Source organism: Oncorhynchus nerka, linkage group LG11 (assembly GCF_034236695.1).
Source record: "Oncorhynchus nerka isolate Pitt River linkage group LG11, Oner_Uvic_2.0, whole genome shotgun sequence".
Taxonomy (NCBI): domain Eukaryota; kingdom Metazoa; phylum Chordata; class Actinopteri; order Salmoniformes; family Salmonidae; genus Oncorhynchus; species Oncorhynchus nerka.
In genome coordinates, this window is record NC_088406.1 from 55,373,726 (window position 1) to 55,392,597 (window position 18,872).

General features: G+C 42.1%; 1 protein-coding gene across 3 annotated transcripts in view; it reads left to right on the forward strand.

The window, feature by feature from the left end:
* Positions 1-412: 412 nt before the first annotated feature.
* The window catches only part of LOC115137173 (protein furry homolog), a 205,759-nt gene continuing 187,299 nt past the window's right edge, over positions 413-18,872 (forward strand). Inside the window, exon 1 of one of the 3 annotated variants that reach the window (XM_029673300.2) lies at positions 413-623. In XM_029673300.2, coding sequence (XP_029529160.2) covers positions 554-623 — 70 coding nt within the window. In that variant the 5' untranslated portion in view covers positions 413-553. Of the gene's footprint in view, positions 624-13,436; positions 13,773-18,872 lie in introns of those variants that run through there. The other 2 variants (XM_065024673.1, XM_065024674.1) reach the window with 2 other exon arrangements.

Sequence of the window (18,872 nt, forward strand, 5' to 3'; positions counted from 1 at the left end):
CACGCAGTTATTTAGAGGGAGCTTGCACATCGCCGTCCTGCACGCCTGCATGACGCGCGGCTTTAGATACACAGAGAGAGGGAGGGTGGGACAGAGAGAGAGAGGGACGTAGGGAGGGAGGGGAAGAAAGAGGGAGGGGAGAGAAAGAGAGAGCGATTGAGAGAGGTGAAGAGCGAGCGAGGGAGGGAGCAGGAGACAGAGGATGAGTGAGGACAGGGAGAGAGAGATCGTGGGAGAGCGAGCAAGGACAGGGAGAGAACATGATGGAGTGAGAGAGCAGAGAGAGAGTGGATAAGTGAGTGAGTGAGGAGAGAGAGAGAGGGCTGAGCGCCAGGAACAGGAGGAGGAGGAGGAGGAGGGGCAGCGCAGTGTCAGTTTGTTCTGGTGCTCGTGAGCGCAGCAGAAGTGTTGTGCATCACAGTGTGGTGACAGTGACAGCAACGGCAGCTCAAACTGCTGCTCCAGACCTGCAGGAGTAAACAACAACAACAACAACAACAACAACAGTAGTATCCACAGGGAGACGTTCTACCTGTGTGCAGCCTGCATAGGCATGGCCAACCAACAGGACTCAGGCTTCTTTGAGATCAGCATCAAGTCTCTGCTCAAGTCCTGGAGTGGATGTGAGTATACACGGCTTTGCCTGGCTTCTAGCTCAGCATGCTTGTTTAGTGCTGTTAGCGTTAGCTACCACACCAGACTAAATTAAGCTTCAGTCATTCAGAATGACAGACAGCGTAGAGATGATAGCGTGGCATAGTGTTGCGCACATGTTGGCTGAACTACTTAGTGGTGCTGATTCACTATGTGTTGTCCCCCAAGTTTTGGGGTTTTGGCTCCTTTTCCTGTTTGTGCGTGAGGGTCAGGGTAAGACTTCTTTCTACGTGAGCTGCCTGCCGTGGAGTTTAAATAGCTGCTGTTCAATGCTGGGCTGCCTAATAGGATTAACGAGGTTCAGCTCTAGAGTGCAGCTTCGCCACCCTGCCTTCCCATAGAGAGGCAGGATGGATAGGATGCTATTTGATTTGATTTATTCCTCATTTAGCCGACGCCAATGGCGACAGCTAATCTTACTGGGGCCTGACACATAACAATAAATACATTACATACACAATAATTTACAGTTTACATACATTTAAAAACATTAACATGTAGTGTGTGTGCATCTATCAGTTCCACATGCATGTCAGTACATACACACAGCAAGTAGGCCACATGGGGGAGAGATTTTGGGCCATGAGGTGTTGCTTTATATGTTTTTTGAAACCGGGTTTGCTGTTCACTTGCTCTATATAAGAAGGAAGGGAGTTCCATGCACTCATGGTTCTGTATAATACTGTACGTTTCCTTGAATTTGTTCTGAACCTACGGACTGTGAAAATACGGCTGGTGGTGGTGTGTGTGTGTTTGTGTGTGTGTGTGTCAGTGCTGCGTGTAAGTTGACAAGACCTCTCCCCATCTTTACAAACATTGAATCTACAGTTGAAATAGGAAGTTTACATAAACCTTAGCCAACTACATTTAAACTCCGTTTTTCACAATTCCTGACATTTAATCCTAGTAAATATTCCCTGTCTTTAGGTCAGTTAGGATCACCACTTTACTTTAAGAATGTAAAATTTCAGAATAATAGTAGAAGAATGATTTATTTCAGCTTTTATTTATTTCATCACATTCCCAGTGGGTCAGAAGTTTACATGCACTCAATTAGTATTTGGTAGCATTGCCTTTCCAATACCTTGACTTTGTTGTCCTTAAGCTATTTTGCCACAACTTTGGAAGTATGCTTGGGGTCATTGTTCATTTGGAAGACCCATTTGCGACCATGCTTTACCTTCCTGACTGATGTCTTGAGATGTTGCTTCAATATATCCACATAATTTTCCTTTCCTCGTGTAACAGTATAACTTTAGACCGTCCCCTCGCCCATACCCGGGCTCGAACCAGGGACCCTCTGCACACATCAACAACAGTCACCCACGAAGCATCGTTACCCATCGCTCCACAAAAGCCGCGGCCCTTGCAGAGCAAGGGGAACCACTACTTCAAGGTCTCAGAGCAAGTGACGTCACCGATTGAAACGCTATTTAGCGCGAACACCGCTAACTAGCTAGCCATTTCAGATCCATTACACTCACCCCCCTTTTGACCTCCTCCTTTTCCGCAGCAACCAGTGATCCGGGTCAACAGCATCAATGTAACAGTATTACTTTATACCGTCCCCTCGCCCATACCCGGGCGCGAACCAGGGACTCTCTGCACACATCAATAACAGTCACCCTCGAAGCATCGTTACCCATCGCTCCACAAAAGCTGCGGCCCTTGCAGAGCAAGGGGAACTACTACTTCAAGGTCTCAGAGCAAGTGACGTCACCGATTGAAACGCTATTTAGCGCGAACCACCGCTAACTAAGCTATCCGTTACACTCGTGATGCCATCTATTTTGTGAAGTGCACCAGTCACTCATGCAGCAAAGCACCCACACAACATGATGCTGCCACCCCCGTGCTTCACGGTTGGGATGGTGGTCTTTGGCTTGCAAGCCAAGTTCCTCCAAACATAGCGATGGTCATTATGGCCAAACAGTTCTATTTTTGTTTCATCAGAACAGAGGACATTTCTCCAAGAAGTACGATCTTTGTCCCCATGTGCGGTTGCAAACCGTAGTCTGGCTTTTTTTATGGCAGCTTTGGAGCAGTGGCTTCTTCTTTGCTGAGCGGCATTTCAGGTTATGCCGACTGTATATGTTTTGACCCTGACAGTTATAGAATCTAAGGTTACACCAAGTAATTTAGTCTCCTCAACTTGTTCAACAGCTATACCATTCATTACCAAATTCAGCTGAGGTCCAGAACATAAGGAATGATTTGTACCAAATCAAATACAATGCTTTTAGTTTTCGAGATGTTCTGGACCATTACTGGCCACCCATTCCAAAACTGACTGAAACTCTTTGTTAAGGGTTTCAGTGACTTCGTTAACTGTGGTTGCTAATGTGTATATGATTGAGTCATCAGTGTATACACACGCTTTGTTTAATGCCAGTGGCAGGTCATTGGTAAAAATAGAAAAGAGTAGAGTGCCTAGAGAGCTGCCCTGTGTTACACCGCACTTTACATGTTTGACATTAGAGAAGCTTCCATTAAAGAAAACCCTTTGAGTTATATTAGATAGATAGCTCTAATCCACTATATGGCAGAGGTTGAAAAGCCATAACACATGCCTTTTCTCAACAAGAGGTTATGGTCAATAATATTAAAGGCTGCATTGAAATCTAACAGTACAGCTCCCGCAATCTTCTTATTATCAATTTATTTTAACCAATCATCAGTCATTTATGTCAGTGCAGTACATGTTGTGGGCCCTTCTCTATAAGTATGCTGAAAGTCTGCTGTTAATTTGTTTACAGATAAATAAATAAAATGTACAACAGCTTGTGAAAAGCTTGAAGCAATTTGCTAGGTCTGCTGTTAGAACCAGTTAAGGACTTTGGCTTAACTCCAGGCTTGACGATATAGACTTTCCTCTAGGCTTAGCTATGATATGACAGATAGGAGTAGCTATAGAGTCAGCTACCATCCTCAGTAGCTTTCCATCTAAGTTGTCAATGACAGTAGTAGATCAGATTTAATATTGCAGATATATTGTGGCTTCCATCAATGTTATTGTCTGCATCATTTACAATCCCCCATATATATGTTTTGTATATATACTGTGCATTCTGAAATAGTTCAGACCCTTTGACTTTTTCCACATTTTGCTACATTACAGCCTTATTCTAAAATGGAATTAATCTACACATACCCGATAATGGCAAAAAAAAAACATTTTTGCTAATTTAGTCCAAATTTAAAAATGGAAATATCACACTTACATATGTATTCAGAACCTTAATTTTGTTGAAGTACCTTTGGCAGTGATTACACCCTCAAGTCTTCTTGGGTATGATGCTACAAGCTTGGCACACCTGTATTTGGGGACTTTCTCCCATTCTTCTCTGCAGATCCTCTCATGCTCTGTCAGGTTGGATGGGGAGCATTGCTGAACAGCTATTTTCAGGTCTCTCCAGAGGTACTCGATCAGGGTCAAGTTCGGCTTTGGCTGGGCCACTCAAGGACATTCCGAGACTTGTCCCGAAGCCACTCCTGCGTTGTCTTGGCTGTGTGCTTAGGATATTTGCCCTGTTGGAAGATGAACCTTTGCCCAAGTCTGAGGTCATGAACGCTCTGGAGCAGATTTTTTTTATCAAGGATCTCTCTGTACTTTGCTCCATTCATCTTTGCCTCAATCCTGACTATTCTCCCAGTCCCTGCCGCTGAAAAACATCCCCACAGCATGATGCTTCCACCCCCATGCTTCACCGTAGGGATGGTGCCAGGTTTATTCCAGATGTGGCGCTTGGCATTCAGGCCAAAGAGTTCAATCTTGATTTCATCAGACTATAAAATCTTGTTTCTCATGGTCTGAGAGTCTTTAAATGCCTTTTAGCAAACTCCAAGCAGGCTGTCATGTGCCTTTTACTGAGAAGTGGCTTCCGTCTGGCCACTCTACCATAAAGGCCTGATTGAACAGTCTTGGTGGTTCCAAACTTCTTCCATTTAACATTGATGGAGGCCAATGTGTTCTTGGGGACCTTCAATGTTACAGAAATGTTTTTTCACCCATCCCCAGATCTGTGCCTCGAAACAATCCTTTCTCGGAGCTCTAATGACAATTCCTTCGACCTTTGGCTCTGACATGTACTGTCAACTGTGGGACCTTATATAGACAGGTGTGTGCCTTTCCAAATCATGTCCATGCAATTGAATTGACCACAGGTGGACTCCAATCAAGTTGTAGAAACATCTCAAGGATGATCAATGGAAACAGGATGCCCCTGAGCTCAGTTTTGAGTCTCATAAGCAAAGGGTCTGAATACTTATGTCAATAAGGTATTTCTGTTTTGTTTTTGTTTTAATTTGCAAAAATGTATAAAAACCTGTTTTAGAGTTGTCATTATGGAGTGTTGTTTGTATATTGACGAGGACCATTGTTAATTTAATCAATTTTAGAATAAGGCTGTAACTTAACAAAATGTGGAAAAAGGGAAGGGGTCTGAATACCTTCCAAATGCACTGTATTTTTCAGATATTACAAGTTACAGATAAACATTATTATATTATTGACCGATTGACTATGACTTTTTAAATACCCAGCAGTGCAATTTGCAGTTAGCGGCAGGTAAATATTGCAATGCTTCAGCCATTACTCCAATAACTTTACAAAATGTAAACTTACAATGCCTTTCCTTCATTAAGAGTTTTTTATGCATGAGTACAATGGCTCACTGTTTATTGTTGGCATTTCCTGCTAAGTTTGCCCACTTTGCCAGAGAAGTAATCATTAAAATAATTGGCAACATCAAATGGTTTTGTGATGAATATGCCTGTCACGAGTGGCGCTCGGCGGTCGTCGTCACCGGCCTATTAGCTGCCACTGATTGTCTTTCCTCCCCCTCCTTGTATGTTTATTGGTAGCACCTGTTTATGTATGATTAGTTTGTCTTTATTAGACAGCCGGCCCGCCTGGTTGTTGTGCGGGATTATTTCAGTGTAACCTTCGGCTCTGTTGTAGAGGTACGTGTTAGTGCCCGGTCGTGTTTTTTCCATTGTACATTTTCATTCCCTGTGTTTGGGGTCGTTACTATTGTGAGCACCCTGTGGTGCGTTGGTGCTATTAAAGACGTACAGCATTGCACTCTCTGTCTCCTGCGTTTGACTCCACACCCACGACACCCGGAGCATTACAATGCCATCTGATTCGATGAAAGATGGAATTAAATTTGTCTTTCTGCCCATAATTTCATTTAAAGTACTCCAAAGTTTGTTTGCATCATTCTTTATATCATAGATACTGGCTTTATGATACAGTTTCTTCTTATTTTTGTTGTGTTTCGTCACTTGCTTTCTCAATTTGCAGTAAGTCAAGACGTGCAGCCAGACTTATTGCCTCTTCTCTTTCAAACATAACGTTTTTCATTTCCTCATCGATCCATGGAGATGTAACAGTCAGTTTCTTAACAGGTGCATGTTTAGTAATAATTGGAAGAAGCAATTTCATAAATTCATCAAGTGCAGTGTCTGGATGCTCCTTATTAATCACATCAGACAAATACATATTTTTAACATCATCCACATAAGAGTCACAGCAAAATCTTTTGTATGATCTCTTATATACTATTTTAGGCCCAGCTGTTGGAACGTTGGTTTCCACTATATTGTGATCACTGTGATCCAAGGGGTAGGGCCCATAGGATCTTAAAATAACTCAACTAAATAGGCCTACATCTTTCTTTGTGGGGTCACGTACCTTAAAAGCATTTCAAAATCACACATATCAATGCATAACATTCAAATACACAGTTTTAATACAGGATATTGACAGCCCCCCAAAATAAAGTTAATGTTTAAGAATAATATGAAGTACCGTACATAATTAAGTGCATTCTGGCAAGTTTCACAAGAACATACTGCAGTACAACAGAATTATGTTATTCTAACAATAGAGCCTTCTTGGAAAGTTATGAATGATTTGATTTGTTTGTTTGACCATTTAAAAACACAATTAAAAATGAATGCTAAATTATGTCACCCGTTCTACATGGTAACCAAAGGGGTTCTATCTGAAACCAAAAGGGGTTATTCGCAGGGTTCTCCTAGAGTGTAGCTAGCCAGCCAGCCCATAGAGAGAGCATTGCATTGTGGGTTTTGTTTTCGACTTGAGCTGCAACAGATTTCCACAATGATTTTCACGTTGCTAACAACCTTATTATAACAACAAAATTAAACATTTGTTCACAATAAATATTGTTCTCACATATTAGGATGATTTAAAACTGTAAATTACAGGAATGAGTGGTTTTGAGGGGATTTTTACTTTAAGGTTTTTTGGAAGTTTATAACAAGATTTATGGTGGCCTTTTTGGGTACTTCAGATTATTACAGTAATTATTGCTGGCCCTCTTTGTAGCCTTATAACAAGTAAAATGTATAAAATAATCAAATAAGATAATATAATTAATATAAAATAGCATGATAAAGCTGTGAAATATTATCCTAAATATAAACCATCAACTTAGTGAATACCTTTTGGTGTTTAATATGAGGGTTTATATGTATATTTATTTTTTCACACTTGTATTTCTTTTATTATGTCAATAATGAATACCATTGGTGTTTACTATTATGTCTTTGTTGTAAATGTTTTGGCACCAAACTTGTCAATAGTTGGAAGAGTTGTAGAGTTAATTAAAAATAATACCATTGTTGATTAGATGCTTTTAAAAAATTCATTAGGCTATTTTCGCTGGACCCATATGTTCTATCCCCTAGAAACTGGACACAGATATAAAAATATCTAAATATATAAATACATATTACAGTTATTTAAGTATAAATTACCAAAGTTACCATAGATTACATTAATTACAAAAATTACAGAAGATTCCGGTCACTTTGGTAAATTATTTGCAATCCTACCTAGAACTAAGGATAATCTGGTTTAATCTGTGGAGAAATTGATTGATGTTATCTCATATGTATAGGTACCATACAGGCAACACTTAAGCCAACATTTGAGGTAAACAATTAGCCACTAAACTTTGTCTGGGATTCAATCCAAGTTGCATTGTAGACTAGAGAAGTACTGCCGACAAGATACCTTTTAAAGGGAATATTGTTTTGCTTGCCACAGAACATGACAATGTTGTAAGCAAAACTATTATACTTGTTTGATCATTTAGATTAGCTGACTAGCTATTGGTAAAATAATTAGAGTAGTCCACACCAACATTAGTTTCCATTCATACAAAGTGTCAAAAATATTTTTCTAGACACCACGAGCCTTGTGGTGAAATTCCTGAGTCGCTTCCTTCCTCTCCAGCAGTTGAGTTTTTCACCATACTCAAAGGGATATTCAAAGTCTGCTTTTATATATATTTTATCCATCTACTAATATGTGCCCTACTTTGCGAGGCATTGGAAAACCTCCCTGGTCTTTGTGGTTGAATCTGTGTTTGAAATTCACTGCTCGACTGAGGGACATTACAGACAATTGTGTGTGTGGGATACAGAGATGAGGTAGTCATTCAAATATTATGTTAAACACTATTAATGCACACAGAGTGAGTCCATGCAACTTATTATATGACTTGTTAAGCAACTTTTTATTTATTTATTTAGGCTTGCCAAAACAAAAGGTTTGAATGCTTATTGACTCAAGACATTTCAGCTTTTCATTTTTTATTAATTTGTTAACAAAATAGAAAAAAACTATTCCGCTTTGACATTGTTGTGCAGGCCTGTGCATTCGGAAAGTATTCAGACCCCTTGACTTTTTGCTACGTTACAGCCTTATTCTAGAAGCTTCTGATAGGCTAATTGACATCATTTGAGTCAATTGGAGGTGTACCTGTAGATGTATTTCAAGGACTACCTTCAAACTCAGTGCCTTTTTGCTTGACATCATGGGAAAATCTTAAGAAATCAGCCAATACCTAAGAAAAGAAATTGTAGACCTCCACAAGTCTGGTTCATCCTTGGGAGCACTTTCCAAACACCTGAGGGTACCACATTCATCTGTACAAACAATAGGACGGAAGTATAAACACCATGGAACCACACAGCTGTCATACCGCTCAGGAAGGAGAGATGAACGTACTTCGGTTCGAAAGTGCATATCAATCCCAGAACAACAGCAAAGCACCTTGTGAAGATGCTGGAGGAAACAGGTCCAAAAGTATCTATATCCACAGTAAAAATGAGTCCTATATCGACATAACCTGAAAGGCCGCTCAGCAAGGAAGAAGCCACTGCCCAAAAACCGCCATAAAAAAGTCAGAATACGGTTTGCAACTGCACATGGGGACAAAGATCATACTTTTTGGAGAAATGTTCTCTGGTCTGATGAAACATAAATATAACTTTGGCCATAATGACCATTGTTATGTATGGAGGAAAATGGGGATGCTTGCCATCCCAACGGTGAAGCACGGGGATGGCAGCATCATGTGGTGGGGGTGCTTTGCTGCAGGAGGGACTGGTGCACCTCAAAAAATAGATGGCATCATGAGGAAAGGAAAATTATGTGGATGTATTGAAGCAACATCTCAAGACATCAGTTGGTCGCAAATGGGTGTTCCAAATGGACAAGCATACTACCAAAGTTGTGGCAAAATGGCTTAAGGACAACAAAGTCAAGGTATTGGAGTGGCCATCACAAAGCCCTGACTTCAATCCCATAGAAAATGTGTGGGCAGAACTGAAAAAGTGTGTGCGAGCAAGGAGGCCTACAAACCGAAACTTTGACCCAAGTGAAACAATTTAAAGGCAATGCTACCAAATACTAATTGAGTGTATGTAAACTTCTGACCCACTGGGAATGTGATGAAAGAAATAAAAGCTGAAATAAATCATTCTCTCTACTATTATTCTGACATTTCACATTCTTAAAATCAAGTGGTGATCCTAACTGACCTAAGACAGGGAATTTTTATATATATATATATATATATATATATATATATATATATATATATATATATACACACACTACTGGTCAAAAGTTTTAGATCACCTACTCTTTCAAAGGTTTTTCTTTATTTTACTATTTTCTACATTGTAGAATAATAGTGAAGACATCCAAACTATTAAATGACACATATAGAATCATGTAGTAACAAAAAAGTGTTAAACAAGTCAAAATTACATTTTATATTTGAGGTTCTTCAAATAGCCACCCTTTGCCTTACATCTGGTGATGTAACTGGGATGATGAGATGTTCTTCTTAGATAGATAGATGCTTTGTTTTATTATATCACTGCAATATTGTGTTCAATCGTGTCTAGCCATCTTGTCTCAAGAGGACTACAATGGAAATAAGTCCCAGACTTTATTGTGTGTTGTCCTCCATGATTTTATTAATGCGCAAGTATGACTTTTTCAAGTTTTATGTGTGCTGTTTTAAAAAAATTGTCAAATTAATAACCTAAACTAAACTTGCCTTAATGACAGTTTTGCATACTTTTGGCATTCTCTGAACCAGCTTCACCTGGGATGCTTTTCCAACAGTATTGAAGGGAGTTTCCACACTTCACTCTGAGGTCCAACTCATCCCAAACCATCTCAATCTCAAAAAACAGATGCCACTAAACGTAAACCAGATGGGATGTCGTGTCTCTGCAGAATGCTGTGGTAGCCATGCTAGTTAAGTGTACCTTGAATTCTAATAAAGCACCACCACACCTCCTCCTTCTTGCTTCACGGTGGGAACCACACATGCAGAGATCATCCATTCACCTACTCTGCATCTCACACAAACCAAAAATCTCATCAGAGACTCATCAGACCAAAGGACAGATTTCCAACGGTCTAATGTCCATTGCTCGTGTTTCTTGTCACAAGCAAATATTTTCTTCTTATTGGTAGTGGTTTCTTTGCAGCAATTTGACCAAGAAGGCCTGTTCACGCAGTCTCCTCTGAACAGTTGATGTTGAGATGTGTCTGTTACTTGAACTCTGTGAAGCATTTGTTTGGGCTGCAATTTTTGAGGCTGGTAACGCTAATGAACTTATCCTCTGCAGCAGAGTTAACTCTGGGTCTTCCTTTCCTGCGGCAATCCTCGTCAGAGACAGTTTCGTCATAGCGCTTGTTGTTTTTTTGCGACTGCACTTGAAGAAACGTTCTTGACATTTTCCAGATTGACTGACCTTCATGTCTTAACTCTTAAGGATCCACCCCTTTTTTTCAATTCTCGCCTAAAATGACATACCCAAATCTAAGGTCCATGGAACTGTAGCCAACCTAACTGGGCGCGGCCGCAAGAGGAAAATCGACCCCAGATTGAACAGAAGGATAGTGCGAATGGTTGAAAAAGAACCAACGATAACTGCCAAAGAGATACAAGCTGAACTCCAAGGTGAAGGTACGTCAGTTTCTGATCGCACCATCTGTCTCTTTTTGAGCTGAAGTGGGCTCCATGGAAGAAGCTGGAGCAAAACGTACTGCCCAGTGTCAGAAAGCTCTGTCTCAGTCGCAGGTCATGGGTCCTCCAACAGGATAATGACCCAAAACACACAGCTAAAAGCAACCAAGAATGGATAAGAACAAAACATTGGACAAAAAAAAAAAAATGAAGTGGCCTTCTATAAATCCTAATCTGAATCCTATCAAATGGAAAGAGCTGAAACTTGCAGTCTGGAGCAGTTTTCACAGGAAGAGTGGGCCAAACTACCTCTTATCAGCTGCAGATGTCTCATTGATAGCTTGTTGTGCAACAAAATATTAAGTTAAGGGTCCCATCATTTTTGTCCATGCCATTATCATTTGTTTTATTATTTACAATATTATGTTGAGTAAAAAATCAAAAGCAAAGTATGATTTCTATTAAATATGGAATAAACAATGGTGGATGCTAATTACTTTTGTCAGTTTCGAGTTATTTCAGAGAAAATTGTGCATTCTTCGTTTTTTGAGGCAGGGTACCAACAAATTTGAGCACATCTGTATATGGGCTCCCCCCAGTCTAAGGCACTGCATCTCAGTGCTAGAGGCGTTTAAAAAAAATATTATTGTTTTTTACCTTTATTTAACTAGGCAAGTCAGTTAAGAGCAAATTCTTATTTTCAATGACGGCCTAGGAACAGTGGGTTAACTGCCTGTTCAGGGGCAGAACAACAGATTTGTACCTTGTCAGCTCAGGGGTTTGAACTTGCAACCTTCCGGTTACTAGTCCAACGCTCTAACCACTAGGCTACCCTGCCGCCCCCGCGTCACTACAGACCCTGGTTCGATTCCAGGCTGAATCACAACTGGCCGTGATTGGGAGTCTCATAGGGCGGCGCACAATTGGCCCAGCATTGTCCGGGTTTGGCCGGGGTAGGCCATCATTGTAAATAAGGATTTGTTCTTAACTGACTTGCCTAGTAAAATAAAATAAAATACGAACTCGTAATGCCAAAGTGTGGTGCTCAGACCAATACTGATGATACTTGATTTTATGAGGTCGGTTGGTTTGCAGAGCCTTCCCAAACCCCCTAGATACGTTACCGCACTGTGTAGCCTACGAATACGCCCCCTGGCAGCATATTTATTCAAGTCCTCTTATTAAAGGATTATTTTCCTCCTGGGACGAAATGGATCAAATTAAGATCTGACATCTGTAGGGAGCACCACCATACTCAGAGAGTTTATCAGCAGCAGTGTGCTGGTGATGTAATGCCCAGTGTGCCTGAGCTAGCCTGTTGTTCATCGAGTCACATGTGGCGTACCAGTCGCAGCCTCTGATAAAGAGCCCAGAGTGACTAGCCACACTGGTTGCTTTCTTCAGCTCCCCATTTACAGCTGAAAGCATGGAACATGAGACCCATTCAATCAAAAGAGATAAATGCTGGAGAAGTCGTTTCAGTGAACACTTATCTTTCATTTAGGCTAATAGTCCTCATGTTTCATTTAACAGTCGAAACTTGGTTGTGTTCGGTACTTTGCTGAAAGGACAACCTTATTTTTGGTTGGGAGTTTCCATTTTCCATCGCTCACGAGCATTGTTGTCACATCACCAATTCTTTGCATTACATCAACTAGACAACAGACCATTGGCCAAACATACAAGTCAACGCCAATAAACTAAAAGTACCTTGATACATAGCCGCGGGAAGTAGGGGTGTTGAGGATGCTCCAGCACCCCCTGAATAATCTGAATTGAAACAAAATATTAATGTGAAAATAAAAAAAGAATCAGAAAAGTAGTGCACTGGGCCTTTACTAGTATTTGAGGACCGATATAGACATATTTTTTTCAGTATCTCTGCTTTGGCAAAAAAAGGTTGTTGTATAATTAAGAACAGTATCTTACAGGATTCAATTGTTGCTAATAGGCTAATTACAAACCAATTAATGTAAATGTAGGATGATGTTAAATTGTCTGCATATTTTGTGACTCTTTTGTTTAATGCAATTTTAAGAAAACACACAAATACTTGCATATAGTGTGAGTATGCATGGGGATTCTTAAACCGTTTTTAAGCCCCTCCATGGTTCTACAAATCTATAGGACTGTCCATTTGCTGAGAGGATAAGAGTTAAATAGAAGACCATGGTTAGCTAACTTTAGCTTTAGTTATACAGCACTAGGCTAATTTTGCTTTAGTTGGCTGGCTGAGCCTGACTGAGACTGCTGTTTACACTCTGCTGCTTTGCCCTGTGCCTCATACTCTAGTGGGAGGGAGGGAATGGGAGGTGGGAGGGAGGGGGGAAAGGGGAGGGCTGACGTGTCAGTATAGTGTGTACCCCAGGATAAATATAGTCACACAACTATGCCACCGTAGCATGTTAGCCCTCGTCATTCCAATGGGCCGTGGCTAAAAATTCCTGCCTGACCTTCACTCTTGGAAGGTACTGGTTGATCACAAGGCAGCACACAGCCACAGAGGCAGGCTGGAACTGACTGGGAGATACAGGAAGAGATTTGTGTGGATCAGCAAACAACCCAGTCTTTTAAACACACCTGTCTCTACAGACCCACTCTGGGTCAGTTCACCATGGAGCGTACACCCAGGGGCACAGACAGAAAATCAACAGAGTCCAGGGACAGACAGACGGAAGGACATTAAAGGATTTGTAGCGTGCATTTGTCAGACTTTTACAACCCTGGCCACTCTCCCTCCTTTCCCCACCATGGACGGCACAGCTGTGTGCTGGAGCAAGGCTAGTGTCATCGGCTTCATCAAGGGCCTGGGTAGGTGCTGGGCTGGGTAGGTGCTGGACTGGGCTTGGTAGGTGCTAAGTTAGTTCTGGGCTTGGCTGGGTAGGTGTTAGACTAGGCTGGTTATCTGCTGAGCTAGCCTGAGCTGGGTAGGTGCTGGATAGGTACTGGGCTGGGTAGGGGCATGGCGCCGCTTAGTATGTGCTGAACTGTATAGGTGCTGAACTGTATAGGTACTGGGTTGGGTAAGTGCTGGGCTGGGTAGGGTGCACGCTGGGTAGGTGCTGGGCTGTAGGGGCCTGGGAAGGGGCTGAGCTCAGTTGGGCTGGATAGGTGTATGGTAAGGTGTTGGGATGGGATGTGTTGGGCACAGCCAGGTTAGGTGCTTGGTTGTGGTGGCTAGAGACCAGTGTACGGCACTTGGCTTTGGTGGGCATGAGGATGAGAGTGTACTGTAAGCCATGCCAGATAGGCACACATGCTGGGCATTCCTGGCAGATAAAAAGTACATATAAGAATGCACCATGTGGTTTATTAAAGCAGAGGCATGGACGACACCTCTACTGCAGCCAGCCCCACTCTCTGGCCCCTTCCCGACGCGTCGCTTGCTGCAATACTGTAACATACATTTCAGAAAGAAAATAGTTACCATGTAGACTCAAATAAAAAGTAATAATAAAAAGTAACACAATAAGAATAACAATAACGAGGCTATATACAGGGAGCACCGGTACCGAGTCAGTGTGCGGGAATACAGGCTTGTTGAGGTAATCTGTACATGTAGGTGGTGGTGAGGCGATTATGCATAGGTAACAAACAAACAGTGAGTAGCAGCAGTGTACAAAAGCGGGGGTCAATGTAAATTGTTCGGTGACGATTTTATGAATTGTTCAGCAGTCTTATGCCTTGGGGGTAGAAGCTGTTGAGGAGCCTTTTGGTCCTAGACCTGGCGCTCTAGTACCGCTTGCCGTGCGGTAGCAGAGAAAACAGTCGATAACTTGGGTGACTGGAGTCTCTGACAATTTTATGGGCTTTCCTCTAACACAGCCTATTGTATAGGTCCTAGATAGCAGGAAGCTTGGCCTCAGTGATGTACTGGGCCATTCACACTACCCTCTGTAGTGCCTTACGGTCAGATGCCAAGCAGTTGCCATACTATGCGGTGATGCAATCGGTCAGGATGCTCTCGATGGTGCAGCTGTAGAACCTTTTGAGAATCTTGGGACCCATGCCATATCTTTTCAGTAAACGGTTTTGTTGTGCACTCTTCATGACTGTCTTGGTATGTTTGGACCATGATAGTTCATTGGTGATGTGGACACCAAGGAACTTGAAACTCTCGATCCGCTCCACTACAGCCCCATCGATGTTATTGTGGGCCTGTTCGGCCTGCCTTTTCCTGTAGTCCACGATCAGCTCCTTAGTCTTGCTCACATTGAGGGAGAGGTTGTTGTCCTGGCACCACACTGACCGTTCTCTGACCACCTCCCTATAGGCCGTGTCATCGTTGTCGGTGATCAGGCCTACCACTGTTGTGTCAGCAAATTTAATGATGGTGTTGGAGTCGTGTTTGGCCACGCAGTCGTGGGTGAACAGGGAATACAGGAGGGGACTAAGTACACACCCCTGAGGAGCCCCAGTGTTAAGGATCAGCGTGGCAGATGTTTTGTTTCCTACTCTAACCACCTTGGGGCGGCCTGTCAGGAAGTCCAGGATCCAGTTGCAGAGGAAGGTGTTTAGTCCCAGAGTCCTTCTCTTAGTGATGAGCTTTGTGGGCACTATGGTGTTGAACGCTGAGCTAGAGTCAAGGAACAGCATTCTCAAATAGGTGTTCCTTTTGTCCAGGTGAGAAAGGGCAGTGTGGAATGCGATTGAGATTGCATCATCTGTGGATCTGTTGGGGCGGTATGCAAATTGGGGTGGGTCTAAGGTGTCCGGGAGGATGCTGTTGATGTGAGCCATAACCTGTCTTCCAAAGCACTTCATGGCTACAGATGTGAGTAACAGGGGTGGTAATCATTTAGGCAGGTTACCTTCGCTTCCTTGGGCACAGGGACTAGGGTGGTCTGCTTGAAACATGTAGGTATTACATACTCGGTCAGGGAGAGGTTGAAAATGTCAGTGAAGACACTTGACAGTTGGTCCGCGCATGCTTTGAGTACACCTCCTGGTAATCCGTCTGGCCCAGAGGCTCTGTGAATGTTGACCTGTTTAAAAGTTTTTGTTCACATTGGCTACTGAGAGTGTTATCACACAGTCATCCAAAACAGCTGGTGCTCTCGTGCATGCTTCAGTGTTGCTTGCCTCGAAGCGAGCATAAAAGGCATTTAGCTCGTGTCACTGGGCAGCTCGCGTCTGGGTTTCCCTTTGTAGTCCGTAATAGGTTTCAAGCCCTACCACATCCAACGAGCATCAGAGCCGATGCAGTAGGATTCAACCTTAATCCTGTATTGACGCTTTGCTTGTTTGATGGTTCATCTGAGGGCATAGCGGGATTTCTAATAGGCTTCCGGATAAGTGTCCTGCTCCTTGAATGCAGCAGCTGTAGCCTTTAGCTCGATGCGGATGTTGCCTGTAATCCATGGTTTCTGGTTTGGATATGTATGTACAGTCACTGGGGGGATGTCGTCATCGATGCACTTATTGATGAAACCGATGACTGAGGTGGTGTATTCCTCAATGTCATTGGATGAATCCCAGAACATATTCCAGTCTGTGCTAGCAAAACAGTCATGTAGTGGAGCATCCACGTCATCTGACCACTTCCGTATTGAGCAAGTCACTGGAACTTCCTGCTTTAGTTTTTGCTTGTACGCAGGAATCAGGAGGATAAAATTATGGTCAGATTTGCCAAATCGAGGGCGGGGCTGAGCTTTGTATGCATCTCTGTGTGTGGAGTAAAGGTGGTCTAAGATCTTTTTTTCCCTGGTGACATGCCGGTAAAAATTTGGTAAAAGTTTGCCTACATTAAAGTCCCATGCCAGTAGGAGTGCCGCTTCTGGGTGAGCATTTTCGTCTTTGCTTATGGCCTTATAGAGTTGGTTGAGAGCGGTCTGAGTGCCAGCTTCGCTTTGTGGTGGTAAATTGACGGCTACGAATAATACATATGAGAACTCTCTTGGTAGATAGTGTGGTCTACAGTAGAGGTCGACCGATTATGATTTTTCAACGCCGATACCGATTATTGGAGGACCAAAAAGGTCGATACCGATTAATCTGCCTATTTTTATTTACTTATTTGTAATAATGACAATTACAACAATACTGAATGAACACTTATTTTAACTTAATATAATACATCAATAAAATCAATGTAGTCTTAAGTAAATAATGAAACATGTTCAATTTGGTTTAAATAATGCAAAAACAAAGTGTTGGAGAAGAAAGTAAAAGTGCAATACGTGCTATGTAAGAAAGCTAACGTTTCAGTTCCTTGCTCAGAACATGAGAACATATGAAAGCTGGTGGTTCCTTTTAACATGAGTCTTCAATATTCCCAGGTATGAAGTTTTAGGTTGTAGTTATTATAGGAATTTTAGGACTATTCCCCTCTATACCATTTGTATTTCATTAACCTTTGACCATTGGAAGTTCTTATAACAGTATAACTTCCGTCCCTCTCCTCGCTCCTCCCTGAGCTCGAACCAGGAACACAACGACAACAGCCACCCTCAAGCAGCATTACCCATGCAGAGCAAGGGAAACATCCACTGCAAGGCTCAGAGCGAGTGACGTTTGAAACGCTATTAGTGCGCGCTAACTAGCTAGCCATTTCACTTCGGTTACACCAGCCTCATCTCGGGAGTTGATAGGCTTGAAGTCATAAACAGTGCAAAGCTTGACGCACAACGAAGAACTGCTGGCAAAACGCACGAAAGTGCTGTTTGAATGAATGTTTACGCGCCTGCTTCTGCCTACCACCTCTCAGTCAGATACTTAGATACTTGTATGCTCGTATGCTCAGTCAGATTATATGCAACGCAGGACATGCTAGATAATATCTAATAATGTCATCAACCATGTGTAGTTAACTAGTGATTATGATTGATTGTTTTTTATAAGATAAGTTTAATGCTAGCTAGCAACTTACCTTGGCGTACTGCATTCGCGTAACAGTCTCCTTGTGGAGTGCAACGAGAGAGAGGCAGGTCGTTATTGCGTTGGACTAGTTAACTGTAAGGTTGCAAGATTGAATCCCCCAAGCTGAAAAATCTGAAAAATCCCCCAAGCTGTGAAAATCTGTCGTTTTTTCTTCTTCAAATCAAATCAAATTTTATTTGTCACATACACATGGTTAGCAGATGTTAATGCGAGTGTAGCGAAATGCTTGTGCTTCTAGTTCCGACAATGCAGTGATAACCAACAAGTAATCTAACTAACAATTCCAAAACTACTGTCTTATACACAGTGTAAGGGGATAAGGAATATGTACATAAGGATATATGAATGAGTGATGGTACAGAGCAGCATACAGTAGATGGTATTGAGTACAGTATATACATATGAGATGAGTATGTAGACAAAGTAAACAAAGTGGCATAGTTAAAGTGGCTAGTGACATAAGGATGCAGTCGATGATCTAGAGTACAGTATATACGTATGCATATGAGATGAATAATGTAGGGTAAGTAACATTATATAAGGTAGCATTGTTTAAAGTGGCTAGTGATATATTTACATCATTTCCCATCAATTCCCATTATTAAAGTGGCTGGAGTTGGGTCAGTGTCAATGACAGTGTGTTGGCAGCAGCCACTCAATGTTAGTGGTGGCTGTTTAACAGTCTGATGGCCTTGAGATAGAAGCTGTTTTTCAGTCTCTCGGTCCTAGCTTTGATGCACCTGTACTGACCTCGCCTTCTGGATGATAGCGGGGTGAACAGGCAGTGGTTCGGGTGGTTGATGTCCTTGATGATCTTTATGGCCTTCCTGTAACATCGGGTGGTGTAGGTGTCCTGGAGGGCAGGTAGTCGTTCTGCCCCTGAACGAGGCAGTTAACCCACCGTTCCTAGGCCGTCATTGAAAATAAGAATGTGTTCTTAACTGACTTGCCTAGTTAAATAAAGGTATAAAAAATCTCTCTCTATATATATATAAAAAAATCAGCCATTCCGATTAATCGGGCGACCTCTAG